The sequence below is a fragment of the Chelonus insularis genome, unplaced genomic scaffold, assembly GCF_013357705.1.
Source record: "Chelonus insularis isolate UGA/USDA-ARS -01 unplaced genomic scaffold, ASM1335770v1 contig_88_pilon, whole genome shotgun sequence".
Taxonomy (NCBI): domain Eukaryota; kingdom Metazoa; phylum Arthropoda; class Insecta; order Hymenoptera; family Braconidae; genus Chelonus; species Chelonus insularis.
The window spans coordinates 664,971-684,424 of record NW_023276776.1 but is presented as its reverse complement, the minus strand read 5'-3'; the positions used below and the strand labels follow the sequence as shown (position 1 = coordinate 684,424).

At 30.0% G+C, this 19,454-nt stretch overlaps 2 protein-coding genes across 13 annotated transcripts; one reads left to right on the top strand and one right to left on the bottom strand.

The window, feature by feature from the left end:
* Positions 1–19: 19 nt before the first annotated feature.
* B52 (serine and arginine rich splicing factor B52) lies at positions 20–8,269 on the bottom strand. 11 transcript variants are annotated; one of them, XM_035090822.1, is made up of 12 exons: positions 8,057–8,269; positions 6,864–6,987; positions 6,367–6,437; positions 5,795–5,875; positions 5,139–5,162; positions 4,923–4,979; positions 4,590–4,659; positions 1,253–1,326; positions 978–1,166; positions 765–890; positions 557–667; positions 20–214 (listed from the first exon to the last, which is right to left on the bottom strand). In XM_035090822.1, the coding sequence occupies exons 2-12, from the start codon at positions 6,984–6,986 to the stop codon at positions 73–75; spliced, it is 1,068 nt and encodes a 355-aa protein (XP_034946713.1). In that variant the 5' UTR covers position 6,987; positions 8,057–8,269; the 3' UTR covers positions 20–72. The 11 variants fall into 11 exon arrangements, with proteins under 11 accessions (XP_034946713.1, XP_034946711.1, XP_034946712.1 ...); XM_035090820.1 differs by lacking the exon at positions 5,795–5,875 and adding an exon at positions 5,670–5,765; XM_035090821.1 differs by lacking the exon at positions 6,864–6,987 and adding an exon at positions 6,696–6,822.
* A 305-nt stretch (positions 8,270–8,574) lies between these two features.
* Positions 8,575–18,994, top strand: Ino80 (chromatin-remodeling ATPase INO80). Of its 2 annotated transcripts, none has more exons than XM_035090969.1 (13): positions 8,575–8,744; positions 9,013–9,191; positions 9,289–9,368; positions 9,811–13,053; positions 13,218–13,345; positions 13,469–13,563; positions 13,867–13,939; positions 14,115–14,273; positions 14,371–14,473; positions 14,682–14,794; positions 14,925–15,083; positions 15,284–15,629; positions 18,412–18,994. In XM_035090969.1, exons 2-13 carry the CDS (start codon positions 9,058–9,060, stop codon positions 18,837–18,839), a joined length of 5,061 nt encoding a protein of 1,686 aa, XP_034946860.1. In that variant the 5' UTR covers positions 8,575–8,744; positions 9,013–9,057; the 3' UTR covers positions 18,840–18,994. The 2 variants fall into 2 exon arrangements, with proteins under 2 accessions (XP_034946860.1, XP_034946861.1); XM_035090970.1 differs by having other exon boundaries at positions 8,575–8,830.
* Positions 18,995–19,454: the final 460 nt, after the last annotated feature.

The following is a 19,454-nucleotide window of genomic DNA, read 5'->3' as shown; positions in this document are numbered from 1 at the left end:
ATTATAATCATAAGCTTACTTGAATGGTATTTTTTTTTAATTGTTCACTTATTAATATGTAAAAAGATTCATTTAATCTTCTTTATCTTTACCATTCTGAGGTGATTTATCACCATTCATTGGTGATCGTGAGTGACTACGACTCTTACTGTGTTTGCTCTCTGAACGGGATCTTGATCTATCACCTCGGGAGCGTTCACGACTTGAACGTTCTCTGCAAAAAATAAAAAAAATATCTTTATAAAAAATAAAAAAAATATATTTATATAAAAATATAAAACGTAAAATAAAATTAATAAATAAATATAGTACATATAATAAATCGTTAGACATTATTTTATGTCTAAACTACATAAGAAATACATCATGTCTACACTATTAATATAATTTTATTATTATCAGTAATTTGGAACCGTTATTTTATCCATATCATTTATTATAATTTATCGTTATTAATTAATAACGATCTCCATATTGAATTGGAACACACTTTGAAAGTCTAACGATTGTTTCCTCATTTCACATTTATTTTATTTTTAATATTTTGCTTGCTTACTTAGAAGGTGACTTTGCCTTCGATTTGGATTGTGAACGTGATTTAGACCTCTCGGTTTTGGATCTGGAGCGAGATCTGGATTTGGACTTTGATTTAGAGCGGTCTCTAGACCTTTGAATAAAATAAAAGAAAAATAATTTTCATGAATAATCATTTCTTCGCAGCTTCGCATTCAAGTTAAACTTTCAATTTAATAATTAATACTCACTTTGATTTAGATCGTGAACGACTACGCTCAGGAGACTTCGACTTTGATTTTGATTTAGATTTTGAGTGCGCTCGTGATTTGGAACGACTGCTACGACGGCTACGGCTACGAGAGCTACGACGACTCCTATTAAAAAATATTAATTAAAAAAATTTCCTAATTTTTATAACTTTTTTTCTAAGGTAATTGAGTAGCAATCAAATAAATTAGTACCTGGAGCGTGAACGAGATCGACGTCTTGAACGAGATCGTGATCGTGATCGGGATCTAGAGCTTGACGAACGTGAACGGCGGCCTCTTCTCTTGTCTTCAATCAGCCGGATCCTTCTTCCATTCAATTCAGTATCATCTAGTTTGTCAATGGCATTTTTGAGGTCTGAGTATGTTGCAAATTCGACAACTCTGTATAAAGAAAAAAAAAATTATTAATCAATTTACAATCTATAAAAAATAATTTTCTATAAATAATTAACAAAAATGATCCTTACCCTTCATTTCTACGTTGTTTGTGTGCGTCAGCGTATGTTACTTCACCAGCTTGTCTCATGTAGTCTTTCAAATCCTAATACGCAAACAAAATGCATTAGTTTTACAATAACAAGTGAGTTGATAAAATAAATCAGTCCATAAATATTAAAAAATAATAACTTTCCAATCTATAAATTAATATAATTAATCTACTGATTTCAAGGGAATTAGAATGAATTGTGCACTCTTATATATTTTCTTCTTTCTTATTAATAATTTAAGTTTTATAAATATAAACTGTAATACGTTGTACATTACAAAACCGTTGATTAACTTAATTTATTATTTATTATATGTATGTGTATCTGTGTATTCTGTGCTCGAATTTAGTTAAAAAATATTAATCAACCTTTCTTTCATCCAATTCAGAGAAACACTATCATACTGATATTCACATTTCGTTGATTAGAATGGCAGTAGTACAGCTTCCTTGATTTTTTTGATAATCATTACTGAATCATAAAGAACGCAAGTTACATGAAATTTCATATATAATTGAAATTTAAATAACAAATAAAAGCCAAAAAAATCCAAACCATTTTGGCATTTTTATCTTCAATTGATGAATAATATCTAAAAAATTTATCTGATGATTTTTTTCAACATTCAATCCTTGTGTTTCTCATGTTTTTTCTAATGTATCTTGTTTCATCCATGAGCTTCATGATCAATTAATGCTCCTTTAAGAGATCCTTTTTTGTTCTTAGGCCAAGAAATCGTCTATTATTTAGATTTTGATGTTGAATATGCACTTGTAGTGAATGTGGGAACCAGGTACGACTTAAATCCAAACCACCGATGAGGAGGACCTTAATAAAATAAGTTTTTCTTCCTTTCGACTATTCAAAAGTATATTTCTCCATGTTTATTTGAAACATTCCATTCCTGTTGTTGTTGTTGTTGTTGTTGTTGTTGTTGTTGTTGTTGTTGTTATTATTGTTTCGTTATATCCATCTCCAGTAGTAGACCTATATTATTGCTTCAATTTATTTCTAATATTTATTGTTGATGAAAAATTAAATATTAATTTTAGCTAAGAATTGTCAAAAGAAAAGTTGAAATAATATTTTTATTTCCTTTTAGTAGAAAAGAATGTATCTGTGTTAATTATATTAAAATAATTGGTTATTAATTGGAATGGTTAATAATAAGTAAATAATGTAAATTGTCTAATTTCGAGCACAATAAATGTAAAATTAGTGTCCGTGGAATCACAATATCACAGTGGATTAGTTACACGTGTCCTTGTATGATCCTTTAGCATAAGCACCACAATTTGACAAGATTAAAAATACACCTCGATTATTTGTGCACAGTAAATAGATAATTATTAATAATAATATTCTAATGATAAAAGAAGAAAAAATGATGTACATAACCTATATCTAAAAGAACACTCGGTTAAGGTGACGCATTTACCTTGGGCCCAGGCACCACCTTGTTTACAGACAGAGAGAAAAGCCAGACACACGGTGTTTGGTCGGGTCGACACGGATCAGTATGGCACCTCGCGTGATGCTTCGACTTTTGGCCCAAGTTTGCCTTCTCATGGATGGCTCGTCGTCTGACTTTATAGAGCAGATGATACCGGGAGTAGCAGCCGTTGATAAGTAATTGCACTTGCAATTGTTATTTACTTATCTACAGGTATTGCTTTTATCGAAATTCGTTCATGAACATGAAGCAATTGATAGTTGAAAGGCAGATTCAATGATGGATCGTCAATGATAATGGCAAATGGTAAGGTATAATAATGAAGGAATTATGAAGGAGTATATGAAAAAAGATGATGTTGATGGCTGAAGAAAATGGAGAATTGGCACAATCACGTTGAGGCGTAAGAGAAAGAACAACCCAGAAGACTCGATGGATGTAATGAAAACGATCATCATCCTTGGTCAGATCATCATGTTGATCATTAGCCAACTTTAGCATCGCCTATCAGTCTGGTTGGGGTGGTTGATGGTAGACACAGAGGGCTGACTCGCTTGGGTATACCTGGTGCCAAGTGTTGGCCCACAATTTGCTTTGATCCCAGTTTTTAGCTATCAACTCTGGCGCCAATTGATCGCAAGGCCGGCCACTCGCGTCACATCTTGTCATCTATCATCGCACTTCAGTCTATGGGCCCTACCGGTCACACCTCCACGGCCAAGAGGACATGGCTCTTTGGAAAGAACATCAATTTTATTTTTTTTTTTCCCAACTGCTGACCGAACGTAAATAAAATTTAAATTAAGTTAATAATAAATAGCAATCATAAGAATCATCAACAACAATAATTTAATAATTCAATGATAATAATAATAAAAAAAAATAGTAATAATTTCATGATGATAATTGTAATAATGGTGGAAAAAATAGAAAGAACGGTTCTAATATTTAGATACAATTCTTTGATTTCACGATTATTTAAAGAAACTATTCAATGAAAATATTTTTTTTGTAATTGGAAAGAAAAGTACAAAAAAAAAATGCAACGACATACACGAATGTAAATTGATCAAGTAAGACTTGGGTTGATTATCTTGTTTAATGATTTTTTTTTTTGAAATTCAACGTTACTTTTTTCTGTGCAACTTTCAAAATGTTTGATCAAGTCATTTGAAAACTCTGGATCATTCAATCTGCGTCCTGGTATTTCCCACAAGTTTGTGTTTGCCCAAAGCCGAGTGATATTGTCCTCCTTTCATCATTGGATCACTTTCGTCAAGATTTATCGATCAATCATCAATCCTTTTTCAGAACTCGAATCCTTGCATGGTCCTTTGTCATCAAAACCTTGTAATTGTGATGATGGATTGGTTTTAAAAATAATTTCATTTGACTTTTGTCGTGTCCATCATTTCTTATTTAATATAAATGTTGATTGTTCCTATGTGCCTTTATCACCATTCAATTTCCATACAATCATTTTATGTCTCTATTTCCAGGACCTTACTTGATCAAAATGTACATCGACTATCATTGCGACAAAGGCAGAAACTTTCTTACTTTCTTAAATAAAACTGAGAAAAAAATTTTATTAGAAAATTCCAGATAGAAATGAATTTCTATTGAAGATGCCCGGGAATGGAAAATTTTCAATTGATATTTTTTTATTTATTTACTATAAACTGCTGTGCATGAATATTAATACACCCTTGATAGGTAATGAAAGACGTGGACTCGGGAACACGATTAAAGGTAGAACAAGCGTGAGAAAAAGAGAGTAATAGAGAAAAAAATAAATAAATTCAACATAATCATAAGATTAACATTAAATTAAACAATAAAACTACTTTTTCACGAACTTACCTGCCAGCTTACTCGGCTTGATAGATTTTCTACTGTCAATCGATACTCCGTCCGGGTTGGTGGTCCATATCTGTAAAATAATTATAATAAAATTATTAAAATTATCCTTCAAGTTACTAATATGACTAATAGAATTGAGATTAACTTTAATTATTAAAAAATAAATAAATAAGTGAAGTTAATGATAAACAAAACAAAAAAACAAAAAATTGAAAAAAATTCTAAAATATTTTTTAAAAGATGCTACAAATAATTAATTTAAAAGATAAATAGCAAAAAAGTGAAAGTGAAATTAAGAATGCATTACGTAAATGTTACTTGAGATGTATGTACCTGGGCAATGATTGCTTGTAGCTAGATGCAGTCCTCGTGTTTCTGTTCACACTATCTCTGCAAAAAGGGATATCATGTGAACAGAAATAACGGTTCGATGGCTAAACCTCTGGCAAATAACTACAGATCTGCACTCATTGCTCAAGCACACAAACAATCACCTATACCAGTCAAATCAAATCTAATTAATAAATTAATTATAACATTTATTCGTACCTGTCGTGCCGCATATCGTCCCGGCTGCAAAAAAGATAATAAAAGAAGACTATTAATCAGTTAATCTATCAAGAATTCAAACAACAAAAAACAAAATCTAACTTAATTTTTTCCCACTACTACATTGCCTACTTTCTAATCCCAATTGAACTAATTGTGCCAAAAAATCTATTCTTTTTTTCTGCCCCAAAACTCCATAAAAATATTTGCGTGTATAAATGAAGAAGCGTTCAATGTATAATCTAATCGCCGATGCACGAAATTTACTCACTGCTAAAAATGATAACTAAGGGTAAGGGTAACTCTCTTTCAAAACACACAAGCATCAAGATCTGTGATAATTGCCAAAGGTTCGCACATCGTCGATCCATTCGTTCATGTGGAAACGAATCAGTATATATATATACATATATAAATATAAATATATATGTATAATCCAGGTAATCTTTTTGTGCTTTATATTAAAAATTTAATTGTTTTTTTTTTTTCGCAAATGATTGATATGGATGAGAAAAAAAAAGCGTGTCTTACGCAGATCGTCTTGAGTCCCCATAACCACCACGGGAGTCACCATAGCGCCACTGGTCACTACCCCTAGGTGTTCCCCGAGCTCTCTCTACAGTAATTCTGTAACAAGACACATTGGATATGCTTACTTGTCTCTCCAGGAGCGTGAGCGTCCGTAGCCACGGTCGCCTCGCCTCCCTGAAACACCCCGTGCTATCTCCACCGCCACTCTGAAACACACCCAACAAAACCCCGCCTAAGTCCTCCACTAATTCTTATGATGCTTCCATTTTCCAAGTCTCCATCTTCCTGTCACTCTTTCGTTACTTCTCTCTCAACTTAAATCTCCTTTTTTTTTCATTAATATAATTATTTTATCGTTACAAACATTAAAATTCATCTCCAAATTATTACCAGAAGCTTATACACAAGAAAAAAAAAAACAAAGTCACTTACAGTTAAATAAAATAATTTTATCTCAAAATAAATGAAATAAAATAAAAATAATCAAGTATAGAGATTCTTTTACAACAAAACATAGCTATTTACTCGGGGAGTTGATGGTAGTTGTTCAAAATGGCGGTAAAGTTTATATGGATGTCAAAAAGTATATTGTGGTTTATAATTAATAGTCAAGCACGTTAATTTATTAAAAGTTCTATTATTTGGAGGCATATTAATTCATGTGTGTTACTATCAGGTTTTTAACTGATAAATATACCTTTCGCCCAGCAATTCTTTGCCGTTGAGCTCGTACACTGCATCATCTGCATCTCTGTAGTCATCAAATTCCTGTAAAAAATAATAAATTAATTAGACACTATTTCTAGCATCAACTCTAACGCTCAATGCGTCTTTATCATGCATATATACCAATTACAGCACGTAAATCTTCTGACTAAAAAAAATTTGCACGATTATTTTTTGGGGCCATATGTTCGAGCTTACCAATCGTTATAAAAAATCATGTATTGTGATTTTTTTTTCAGATTCACGATCGTTTTGTACAATTTTTTTTGGGGTTTTTGGTTACTGAATTCTAATACTCACGACAAAGCCATAGCCATTCTTGATAAGAACATCACGGAAACGACCGTATCCTCTGAAAAATCTCTCAAGATCTCTTTCCCTGGTGCCGTATGGAAGCCCACCGACATAGACCCTTGTCCCTACCATACTGTAAAAAAAAAAGAAACAATTGAAAGATATTAAACTTACCACAAAAGCATATCCGTTCTTCATAGCGACCTCCTTGATTCTACCATATTTCCGGAAGAACTTCTCGAGGTCGCGCTCTCGCACCCGGTATGTTAAGCCACCAACGAATACTCGGGTGTTCATTCTTTAAAGGAAAATATAAAAAACACCTTACATCACAGGCCTATCAACCTGTCATTTATTCATTCATTTATTTATAATAATGAAATGATAAAATCATTTGTTTTTGTTAATTATGAATTAATGTAAATAATGATTCTATCAAATGATTTTTCTTGAATGATACCATTACTAATTCAATCCATCAAATTTACAGGCAGTTTATTTAAATATATACTTTATTATTTGCAACAATAATGCTGAATGAAAATAAAGTTTTGTAAATTACTTGTTATTATTATAGTAATATTTTTTTCTACAGTTGCAGCTAATGTGTGCCTGTAAGTGTTTTAAATGATGGCCTTGAACCAAAACGGTATATATTATAAACAATGTGTTACTGAGGTAATTTTCCTGTACCCACATGAATTATAGAATACCGGTTAAAAGCAATTAAAAGCTTTTTCTATTTCTGTGACAAATAAAATATTTGGATTCAAAATAATATGTATTCCATTGAATTCGATCAAATATTTTTAATGTATATTAGTGATAGATAATGAACTGATAAAAATGTCAATTCTGTTACAACTAATATTGACTTACGTAATCACCAATGGTATAGAGCCATTGAAAATCAATTGATAAATTGAAATTAAATTATTGAGTGTTTTGGAGTAGAAATAATATTTAATTATATATTGTAGAAAAAGAAATTGCAAATTGAAGAAATTTCTAAATACTTCTTACTATTTTTATTTAAATATCAAAATCAATAATGTAACAAATTTGTATTTTGTGTGGAATAAATGAGTAATTAAAATGAGGTCTATGAAAATAAAAAAATCAGGCTTCAGAAGCCGATATTGATTTTCTATTATTCTAAATATCTGAAAATTTTGTAATCCACAACAAAAATGATCTATAAATATTTGGATTATTATCTACGTATCATTTTTTTTTATAGTTCAAAACTTTTATTGCAGGAAGTAACAAGAAAAATAGGTTGAATTATCAAGGCACGTTTTTTTTTTCCTTTTACGCGTCTCCCTCCCAATTCTAGTAAGTTCGAAAGATAGAAAAATAATGCTCACCTGAAACGATTCTTAAATTTCTCCTTTTTTTGATGATTTCGTCTTACTAATATTTAATAAACGTAGTTTAAATATTACTGTCTTTTTACTAAAAATTCAACCGGTTTAATCAGCGTTTTTAATTGCGCACAATCAACAAACGATGATAAAGTAATGTAGTGTAGACAAACCAAGGCAAATGGACGGTCAACGGAAACAAAACGGGGTCGACAAGACTAGAATAACGGAGAACGTAACCTCAAACCCAAAGTTATTGATCTACTCCACATCACCTGCTCTCTCGTAAATAATTATTTTATATTTAAAATTTTTTTATTAACAAAATATTAATATAAGTGTTAAAAATTAATGATAATAATTTCTACATAAATATTAAAATATTTTTAAAGATTATTAGAATGTTTTTCTGTAGTTCAGAGAATAAATTCAAAAAAAAAATAAAAAGAATTTTGGGTTTGAGATTTATTTCAGTGGCGCCATCTGTTTACGATCGAAGCGACATCTACCGCAAACAAAAATGGTGGACAACGATATGCTTTACTCCTCATCTAATTTTATGGCACGCCAAATGATTGCGTTGTCTAGTATAAAGTCTATGCATATTATGTCTTTTTCATCGGATAATACATTAAATTTATGCGTAGTTCATAGCTTTATCACGGACACTTGGTCAATTCATGTTAAATAAGTGAGTTTCCCTCTAACCCAAATACAAGTAGATTGTAAAATTGATTTAATATTATTTCTACCAATTATAACCACAATTAATTGATAGTCAGTATCTACTTTCTTATATAATAAACGTTTTTCTATTAAAACTTAACCTTGAATAGAATTTTGTGAAAATTAATTTCATTTGTGATAGTTGTTGAGTTAGAAGTATAACCTTCATTTTTTGTTTACTTTTCTTTCCTATGTTAAAAACAATTGTCATGTAATTATGTTTTTTCTTACAGACATTATGAATCAAGTGATCATATAAAGATTCATATAGATCAATTATGACTGAGCAAAATTGTGTCATGGGTTTGGAAACCCAAATGGCTGTTCCTTTGCATCTCCAAAGATTGGAAAGAAGCTTGAACGTACAACCATTCTTATCACAAGTTAATGAACTGTTTCATGATCATGTTAGGTAAATACTCTTATTAATTATGTATTAAATGTCTTTATAATATTGGTAAATACCTCAATAATCTTAGATAATGTACATTTATATTGTTTCTCTGTAGTGATGACGATAACTCGATATCATCAGAGTCATCAGATGGATCCAATAGTTATACGAATAATGAATTAAGCCATAAAGAAGGTATTCTATTTATTATTTTATTTAATAAAATACACTGACCAATAGATAATTTTAGTTGAATCTATTTTAAAAGGCTCATCCTACTTGTTTGAATTTCAACAAAATCTTTAAAATGAACTCATTTATTATTTCATTTTAAATGCAAGTTACAGTTATTTTTTTTATATGTGAAATATCCCACACGTATGATAGTTTTCAAATTATTCATGAGTTCACACTTAATATTATTTAAAATATATGAAATAAATTAGATTTGATTGTTCTCATTGTTTCAAAATTCATATCTTACATGATAATATTGAATAAAACAACTTAATTATTAGATTTTATTATTGGAGATATAAAAAACATTTTTGGTGCAGTATTGTTCAGTGTATTTATTTTAAATATTAATTTAATTTCATGTAAATATTAATTATAATTTTTTTTAATACATATTCAGAAGAGAAAGTGAATAAATTAAGACTATATAATATGTCAAAAATTGGAGAAGAAAGAAAATGGCTTGAAGATATTTTATTATCGGATTCGGATACTGCAAGTTTAGCATCTGACGAGTCCGATACAGATGGACCAATAACAGAACAGGACTTTCAAGATATGTTGAAATTCCACATTCTCCGTAAAAAATATCAAGGAAAATTTTACCAAAAACCAGAAAATATTCAATACCAGTATTATGGAGCTGGATTACTATCAAGTTATGATAGATTTCCAGAGCATCAGAAACTCATAGTGGGGAATAAAAAGAAAAAAGAGAAAAAATTTGAGAAAAAAATATTAAAGCTTAAAAAAGAAAAAATAAAAATTCGTAATAAATTATCAGATATTTGTCATGAGCATGACTATCCAGAACACAAATGGGACAAGATGATTCCAAAAGAAGAAGTAAAGGAAGAAGTTAATGAAGAATGTAAAGACGATGAGGAAGGTGAGGGATTTGATTATGAAGAAAAAGATGACGAGGATGACGATGATAAAGAAAAAGATGATGAGGACGACGACGACGATGACGATGATGATGAGGAAGAAGAAGACCATGAAGAGCTTGACGAGGCCGAGCTAGAGATGATGTTAAAACATCAGCAAAAATCAAGAGGACGAAAAAAGCACAATAACAAGAGTCCTGAGATGATGGCCATTAGAAGAAGAAAAATATGGATTATGATGTCGAAAAAAGAACTAGGAAAAATTCAAAGAGCAAAGGTAAATAATCATAAAGAAATGTTAATTAATTGTAAAAAATTAGCACAAAATTGCATGAAGTATTGGAGGCAAAAAGCGATGCAAAGTCAAAAGAATATGAAAGAGATCATTTGGCGGGCAAAAAGATTAACTCGAGAGATGCAATCTTATTGGAAGCGTTATGATCGCGTTGAAAGAGAAACTAGAAGAAGATTAGAGAAAGAAGCTGAAGAACAAAGAAAGATGGACGTAGAAATGATAGAAGCTAAACGTCAACAAAGGAAATTAAATTTTTTAATCACTCAAACAGAATTATATGCTCATTTTATGTCTAGAAAATTAGGAAAAAATTCTGCTGAAGAACAGTTACGTATTTTAAATCAATTAGATGAAGAAAAAAATGCTAGATTAGTTGGTATTGATGATTATGATAGTGAATTAATGAAACAAAAAGCTCGAAAAAATGCTATAGAAGCTTTTGATCATGAAAAAGCACGTGCTAAACAGTTCGATACTGCTACTTGTTCCCAAGAATTTCGACTGAGTGATACTCCAGATAATATGGAGCATCCTCAGCCTTCGATTTTCAAAGGAAATTTGAAAGGTTATCAGCTAAAAGGCATGAATTGGCTGGCTAATCTTTATGATCAAGGAATCAGTGGTATCTTGGCTGACGAGATGGGTCTAGGAAAAACTGTTCAATCGATAGCATTTCTTTGTCACATTGCTGAAAGATATTCTGTATGGGGTCCATTCCTCATAATATCTCCAGCATCGACATTACATAATTGGCAACAAGAAATGGCACGGTTTGTACCTCTTTTTAAGGTAGTTCCTTATTGGGGAAATCCACAAGAACGTAAAATTCTTCGCCAATTTTGGGATACTAAAGATTTACATACTAAAGAAGCATCTTTTCATGTTGTAATTACAAGTTATCAGCTTGTTATCACTGATTACAAATATTTTAATAGAATTAAGTGGCAGTATATGATACTGGATGAAGCACAGGCAATTAAAAGTACCAGTAGTATGCGTTGGAAAACTTTATTAGGTTTTAGTTGTCGTAATCGATTACTTTTAAGTGGAACGCCTATTCAAAATAGTATGGCAGAACTTTGGGCTCTTCTTCATTTTATAATGCCAACTCTTTTTGATTCCCATGACGAATTCAATGAATGGTTTTCTAAAGACATTGAAAGTCACGCTGAAAATAAAACTGGTATTGATGAGAAACATTTATCAAGACTGCATATGATTTTAAAGCCATTTATGTTAAGGAGAATAAAAAAAGATGTGGAAAATGAATTATCTGATAAAATTGAAGTTATGGTCTACTGCCCATTAACAACCAGACAGAAATTACTTTATTCTGCGCTCAAGCAAAAAATTCGAATTGAAGATTTGTTGCATTATACCGTTGGAGGTGGTGATACTGCAACGAATGATAAAAATTTTACTTCAAATTTGATGAATCTAGTCATGCAATTTCGTAAAGTTTGTAATCATCCAGAACTTTTTGAACGAAGAGATGCTAAATCTCCATTATTTATCACTACTGATGCGTATCAAATACCATCTCTTATTTATTCTGATTGTTTATTTAATTCATCTATACCGTCCAAGGATCATTTATTGTTGAATAAATTATCTATATTTAATACGGAGTATATACATCGATCTCTGCATCCAAAGAAAGGGGAAAACTTGACAAGTTTTTTTGCTTTCTCCCGATTTATTGATCTTTCTCCTATGGAATTATATCGTATATTTATTTTTGGTATTTTATATCGATTAGTTCATGCTACTTTAATAGAACAAAAGCTAAAAGTAAAGAGGTATTGGGAAGATTGGTGGGTTGATGAAAAAATCCATGAACCTACAAACTTTATGCTACGTATAATTAATAAATATCACCATTTAGCTCAAGATGATTCTGATATAATATTTACAAAGAAAATCCTTGATGGTGAAGCTTTTTATACTCATAGTACGCATACAATTCATTCAATACCTGAAACAATGGCTCACAGAATACTCAGAAGTTCTAAACAGTTTAATGATTCATTGAAATCCATTCGGACTCTTACTAAACCTCAATTAGAAGAAGAAACAAAATTTAATTTGTTACCAGAACACCGTCATTTACCTCGACCATCTATTAAAAGACTGTATCAACCAACGACAATTCCCAGTTTTCTTAGTGATAATCATCCAAAAGTTCAAGCAAATCCAAGGAAATTGTACATCAGCAACAGTTCTGCTGCATGGGCATGGAAAAAACATGAAACATGTGGAGGATCTTTTGGACAATATGTACTTTGGATGGGTTGTGAACAAGCCCTTCGATTAATGTCATTAAATCAAGATTATCAAGATCCGTCAGGAGTTAACGTGCAAAATTTAAGGAACTCGTTAACTCCCATGTTCTCACACGAACCGTTAGGTGGTTTATCAGCGTGTAAGCCTGTTAATGGATGGTCAAATATAATTATTCCAGGTAATTATTATTAAGAATTTATTCAATCATTTTTTGATGATTTTTATCTTTTATGATTTTTTCTTGATAACAAAATTTTATACATTTCTTTTTTTCAACGTAATTAAATTACTTTAATCAACGACAGTACAATTTGGATTTGATTAATGAATAATTTTTTTTAGACAAGCAAACTCTAGTAACAGATGCAGGTAAACTTTCTGTATTGGACAATCTTCTACGACGATTAAAAGAGCAAGGTCATCGAGTGCTGATTTATTCACAAATGACGAAAATGATTGATCTACTCGAGGTGAGATAATTAACAGAATAAAGTCATCATGACGATGTTAATTAACTTGCATCTTATTCCAATTTAATTACTATATGATTAATATAATAATCATAATAATAATAATTATTTTTTTGGTGATAGGAGTACATGTACCACCGGAAACATACTTTCATGCGTCTCGATGGTTCATCAAAAATATCTGATCGTCGTGATATGGTAGCAGACTTCCAGAAAAGGTAACTTTGATTTTTCCATTGTTATGAAAGAAACAATTAACAATAACTGCCGAGTCATTTATCAAGAATAATAATATTCCTCAATTTTAACGAGGTTACTGTGATTATTATCTTTTGTTTCTTTTCTTTTATTATTTTTGTTATTCTTTTACTTTTTCCATTTCTTCTTCTTTTTTTTTTTATGAATATAATATTCATGATAGTATATATTATCAAATAGCACAATGCTCGGATGACATCGATCCGTTTTCAATTTCATACTTGAATAATTAAATTAATTGATGGTCGATGTTTGCATTTCAGGGCAGATATATTTGTTTTTCTTTTGAGTACCAGAGCTGGTGGATTGGGAATTAATTTAACCGCTGCTGATACGGTTTGTTACGGTTTATTATTATAAAATTATCATCATAATTAATTTAACAAAAAAAAAAATTAATTAGTGAAAATATTTTTAATTATATTTAATTTTTAATTGAACGCTTTTTAAGTAAAATGATTAATGATGCTTGAAAGATTTATTAAAAAATTTTTATGTTATAATATTTCAGGTAATCTTCTATGATAGCGATTGGAATCCAACTGTTGACCAACAAGCCATGGATAGAGCTCATAGATTAGGCCAAACAAAACAAGTAACTGTATACCGACTTATTTGTAAAGGAACAATTGAAGAAAGAATTTTACAAAGAGCTCGTGAAAAGAGTGAGGTAAGAATAGTCATTTATTGAAGTAGCTCAATGCAATAAATTTTAAAAAAAAAAAAAACATTGATGCATTTTAACAAGAATTATTTTTACTATTTAGATTCAAAGAATGGTCATAAGTGGAGGAAACTTCAAACCAGACACTTTGAAACCTAAAGAAGTTGTTTCACTGTTGTTGGACGATGAAGAGATAGAAGCTAAATGTAAGTAATAATTGAAAAGTGGCATTGAGTCATTTATATTGATTTTAATTCATTCTAAAATAAATATATCAAATATCAACTTTATTATTAAAATTAAATGATAGTATTATTATTCAAATATGCTCTCATAAAATATACTATACATAATAATGGAATAATAATAAAACCAAGTTCTTTGGCGTATGTGGCTTGTGTCTATATATTTTAGACAGTCAACGGAGCGAAGAGAGAAAGCAGTATACGGAGGAGACTCGACTTGAAGCAAGTCTACATCATAAGGAGAGAGACCGGAAGAGGAAGTTAACCGCACTTCCGGTCAAGGTAAGCTCACGCCCTTCAACGAATATTCTTTCAATGTATCCTTTATCTTGTCACTCATTTACTTAAAAAATAAATAACAATTACGATATTTTACATTTCGAATATTTATTTTCTATTCTTCTCGTTATAGGACAACAAGAAACAACGTTTAGAGGACAATTCTGCCGAGAAGATTAATCATTCTTGTACTTCATTTGTAAATAATGAAAATGCGAATGCTCTTGAGGATATGCAGGCTCTTGATAATAATGAAGAATACACTGGACCCAATAGTCCAATCAAGTCAGAGGTTTGTTGAATTTTATTTTATTTTTTTTTCAAATAAAAATCCTCGAAAGTAGTATTCTATTTTTATTTTTTGTTTATTTAATGTAAAGATCAAAGGTTACTTAGAGTGAACTTTGTACGAATTATTAAAGGGTTTAAATTTGTTCAGATAATTATGATCATGACTTTAATTTAATAAAAATAAATATAAATTAATTTTAGGATGAGACCAGTAACGAAGGTCTTATAGTTGATGTGGATAATCCAGTACTATCAACAAGCCTAAATTCACATTCATCGCGGTCAATGTCAGAGTTTAGTGACCAACACTCAAAGGTTGCACGGATTAATCATCACTTAAGCATGAGTTCTCCAAGTGGAATGAGAATTAGGCCGACAATTAGAGGCACCAGTAAACGTGGAAGACCCCGAGGTTCTCGTCGAGGTGGATCAGTCATTGGAAAAGGTCGAGGACTTGCACTGCAACCACCATACACCAGTAATGCTGGCTCGCAAGTTTCAAATTCTCCCATGTTTCCATTGTCAAACGATCAAGTTTCCCAACAAGGTGAATAATATATTTCACTACTCAATTTCATTTCTAGCTTATTATTGTTGTTTTGTTGACTTATTTCTTTAATAAAAAAATTCGATAAAAACATTTTTTTATTATTGCTTTTTATTTTTGTTCTGTAAAATCTGTTTAAAAATATTAAACAATGATAAATAAATATATTTTCTTACGTATTGCATTAATGAAAGATTTTTAAGAACACATATAAAGAGCAGTTTTTAAATGAATAACGTTTTATTTAATTTTTTTTATTATCTCAATAAACTTAACTAGCAAAATACTTTACTAGTGAATCTAAAAATTGGATAAATCATAATATTTTTAAAACTTATAAATAAATATTGAACATTATTTTAAATCAAACTGATATTCAAATATTATATTTAAATGCATAGAATTTTTTTACGTATTTGTTATTTTAAATAAAACCATTTTATATTATAAAATAAAAAAAGCATCCAATTTTTATTTCACTGAATTTCAATTCTCTTAAATAAATAATACAAGAGATTATTCTAATTTAAATAGTAGTTTCTATCCATTGTAGAGAATCATTTATTATATAAAATGATTAAAGAGGGTTGGAAGACAGCTTGAGGAAAGCTGTATGTTTAAAATAAAAAATCGTATAAGAATCTTTCTTCTGTGACAAACATTTTAGCAAGATCAAGGGATTTATTATGAAAATCCTCTGATCCGTTCAGCAAATCGTCCACTTGTCATCTTATATTGTTCAAGTTCTCCCCTTTTTTATGTTCATGTTCACTCAACACTTGGTAAGATTCTCAAGGGGATTAAACTACTTTTGGATCCTATACGACTGTATTTTTCCCCTTGGACTATAATTGAACTATATACTTTATCGTCTTTTATATAAGAGACGACGAGGAAAATCGTCAACTCGGAAATTCCCTAGCGAGCACATGTGTGAGCACATGAAGCATTAGATGAACGATTGTGTTGATTCCCTGAGTGATACTCATACTGTTTTTACTCTCAGGATTTTTTTCTGGCCGCATTATGGCTATTTTATTCCCCTTTCGTTTGATCGTAAGCTTTTCATTACTCATTAACTGTAAACTTTCACAATAGAAAAATTTTTTTATTACTCTGCATGGAGAATGGATACACATGTGTTAAGATAGAATAAATAATTTATTAAATGGACACTTGAGATGGCTTTTCAAGACTTTTTGCATCTCTAATTAGAATGAAATATGAATTTACATATTTTTAAACACGTGCTTCTATATCATTATCAATATTTAATGAGCAATGAACAATCAACGTGCTGAAAATTATAGATTACAAGTTTCAATAACTTTCCCACTTATGAGAGTTGATGAGAACTTGGCAATGATTATTAAAATTTAATTAATAATTGAAAATTAGTGAAAAATGTGTAAAAAATAATTATACTTATCTTCAACTATTTCAACTGCTCTATGAAAACATTAATTCTATCAAGTTCCATCAGCTTTACCACTTTTAGAACTCAATCATCACCTTATCAATTTAATTATATTCTCAAGTACGTATACATCGACATGAACCAACATCTCTAACTTGATTAAATATGGCTCTAATCCCTCCAAGATTTTTTAAATGGTTTTCTCACATGATTAGTGAGAAATTAATATCTTTATAGCTGAAGCAATGATATTATCTACCAACATCAGAGTCTATATTGATTATTGCTGGGTATATTTACTTATTGGTGATGGACAGGACTCAGAGTCCGAACAGTTGATGGTATGCATTGTATGTTGGATTGAAAAAATGAAATTGGATGCATGCTCTGTATGTAAGAGACTAAGAGGAGAGAAAGAGAGATCCCAGGGGAGACACAAGGCTCCTGTTGCGCCGAGTGTGAGTTGATAATAGCAGGTGCATAGCGATAAAGGCAGCTGTGATCGGTATGTCTCTCAGGTTTTTAAGAACTCATGGCTCTTAAGACTTATATGTAAGATGTTTGGTTACTTATTTTTCATCTTCTTGACACTTTCAGTATTGGGTAAATAAAAAAATATGCATTATTTATTAATTTTTTTTAGTTCATGAAACATAAATAAAAACATTTTTTTTTTTTTAATGAGTAAAAATAAAATAATCATCAAATATTTATAAAGTTTCATTTATTTATTTAATTTTAATTTACTTGTTATTTTTATGGTTCTTCAAGTTTATTTAATTTGATCAATTTACTTTTTCACGACATTTTAATTATGAAAATGGGTCTTGCAGTTTTAATTATCATTTATCAACGTAATTATCACATATTATTTAGGTAAAACTTGGCAGTTTTATTCGTTGGTTTATGTTCATCAATAATTTTAATAACGAAAGATGATGGATTATTTTTTATTGACGTCAATATTTATTTGATGATTTATGATGGAATATTTAAAGAGTTCATGCTCACATACTTCTGTATGTTCATTTCCACTTCTTTGACACTAGTTAATTTTTTCACGGTGATTAAATGTAATAATTTACTTTTGTGTGTCAAGATTAATTAGAGTACAGTTTTACTTTAACTTTATCATGTTTTTAGAATTGTAATAAATTTAAGACAATTATACTAATTATTGAATAAATTTATATTTTTTTTTGTCTAATTATCTTCATTATTATCAAGCAGCTGATTTTAAAAATTTATTCAACTAACGGATGCCTTATAACATTAATAATCGATTAAAATTATTATTTTATTTTTCAACAGTAAAAAAAGTGTTAGTTTGACGTCTATAAAAAGTTGTTTCAATTAAATTTAAAGGTGTAAGCGGAAATTCAGTCTCAGAAGGTGACGGCACAAGTACTTCAAGTCCCCCAGCACCAAGTGGAGGAATAATGGGGTCAGTACCAGGCCGAGGGAGTCCAATGTCAATAAGAAGAGGACCTGGACGACCAAGACTACGACCAACAGGGCCTGGTAATCAAGGACATCGTATTCCTGGTCACCATGCACGAAGGATCCAGCGACCTCTTCCTGTTCCTTTGCGTTCGACTCAATTATCAGGCACACCTTATAAAAAAGTGACAACAAATGCTGGTGAAGGAGCCTCCTTAGTGTCACCAATGTCAATTCAAATGGCGTCCTCGGTATCAACATTCTCCAAACCCGCAGAAACACGACCTTTCGGATTTTATACTCAACAGCAGACGTCAAGTAGTAAGGACGAAGTGCAAAATGAGAAGCAATAACATACGTGTAAATAAGTGAGTAAATTAGCATGGTAGACAAAATAATGAACAGTGAAGATAAATTGAAAAAATTTCTCATATTAATTAATTATTTTTATTAATCAACTAATTTGTTAGGTACATTCATGAAATTGACATCGTTAAATATTCGAGAATATTCATCGTTTTTTTAACGTTTTTTTTTTTGTATCAAAGTAAATTTTGTTAATATTGATTATTAAATAACTAGTATTTATTTTTAATTAAAATTATATTATATTATATTAATAAGGCTTTTAATTGCGTTTATTTAAAGCCAATAATTGTACATTAATTCTTGGATTAATGTCTGTAACATATTTTTAATAAAATAAATCATTACAAAATTGTATTTATACATAGACATGTATTTTCTTGTATAAAGTATTGAAATGTGATCTTTTTCAATCAATATATCAATCGATAAGTACATTCGTAGGATAAATAATTTTTAAAAAAATCAATAAATAATAACAATAGTATTGTTACCTTCAATTAAATTTGTAAATAATTCATTTGATAATGAGAATCTCAATTGAAAAATGACATAGGAATATTTTTACTAATCTTAAGGCATAAACTGTTAAAAAAAATAAG

Coding starts and splice junctions, on each gene's coding strand:
- Ino80 (XM_035090969.1), top strand. CDS start 9,058: ATGACTGAGCAAAATTGTGTCATGGGTTTGGAAACCCAAATGGCTGTT. Junction 13,346..13,468: donor AAATGATTGATCTACTCGAG/GTGAGATAATTA, acceptor TTTTGGTGATAG/GAGTACATGTACCACCGGAA. Junction 14,474..14,681: donor TGAAGAGATAGAAGCTAAAT/GTAAGTAATAAT, acceptor TATATATTTTAG/ACAGTCAACGGAGCGAAGAG.
- B52 (XM_035090819.1), bottom strand. CDS start 6,821: ATGGTAGGGACAAGGGTCTATGTCGGTGGGCTTCCATACGGCACCAGG. Junction 5,163..5,669: donor GGGGACTCAAGACGATCTGC/GTAAGACACGCT, acceptor TCTTTTTTGCAG/CCGGGACGATATGCGGCACG. Junction 1,167..1,252: donor AAACAACGTAGAAATGAAGG/GTAAGGATCATT, acceptor TTCTTTATACAG/AGTTGTCGAATTTGCAACAT.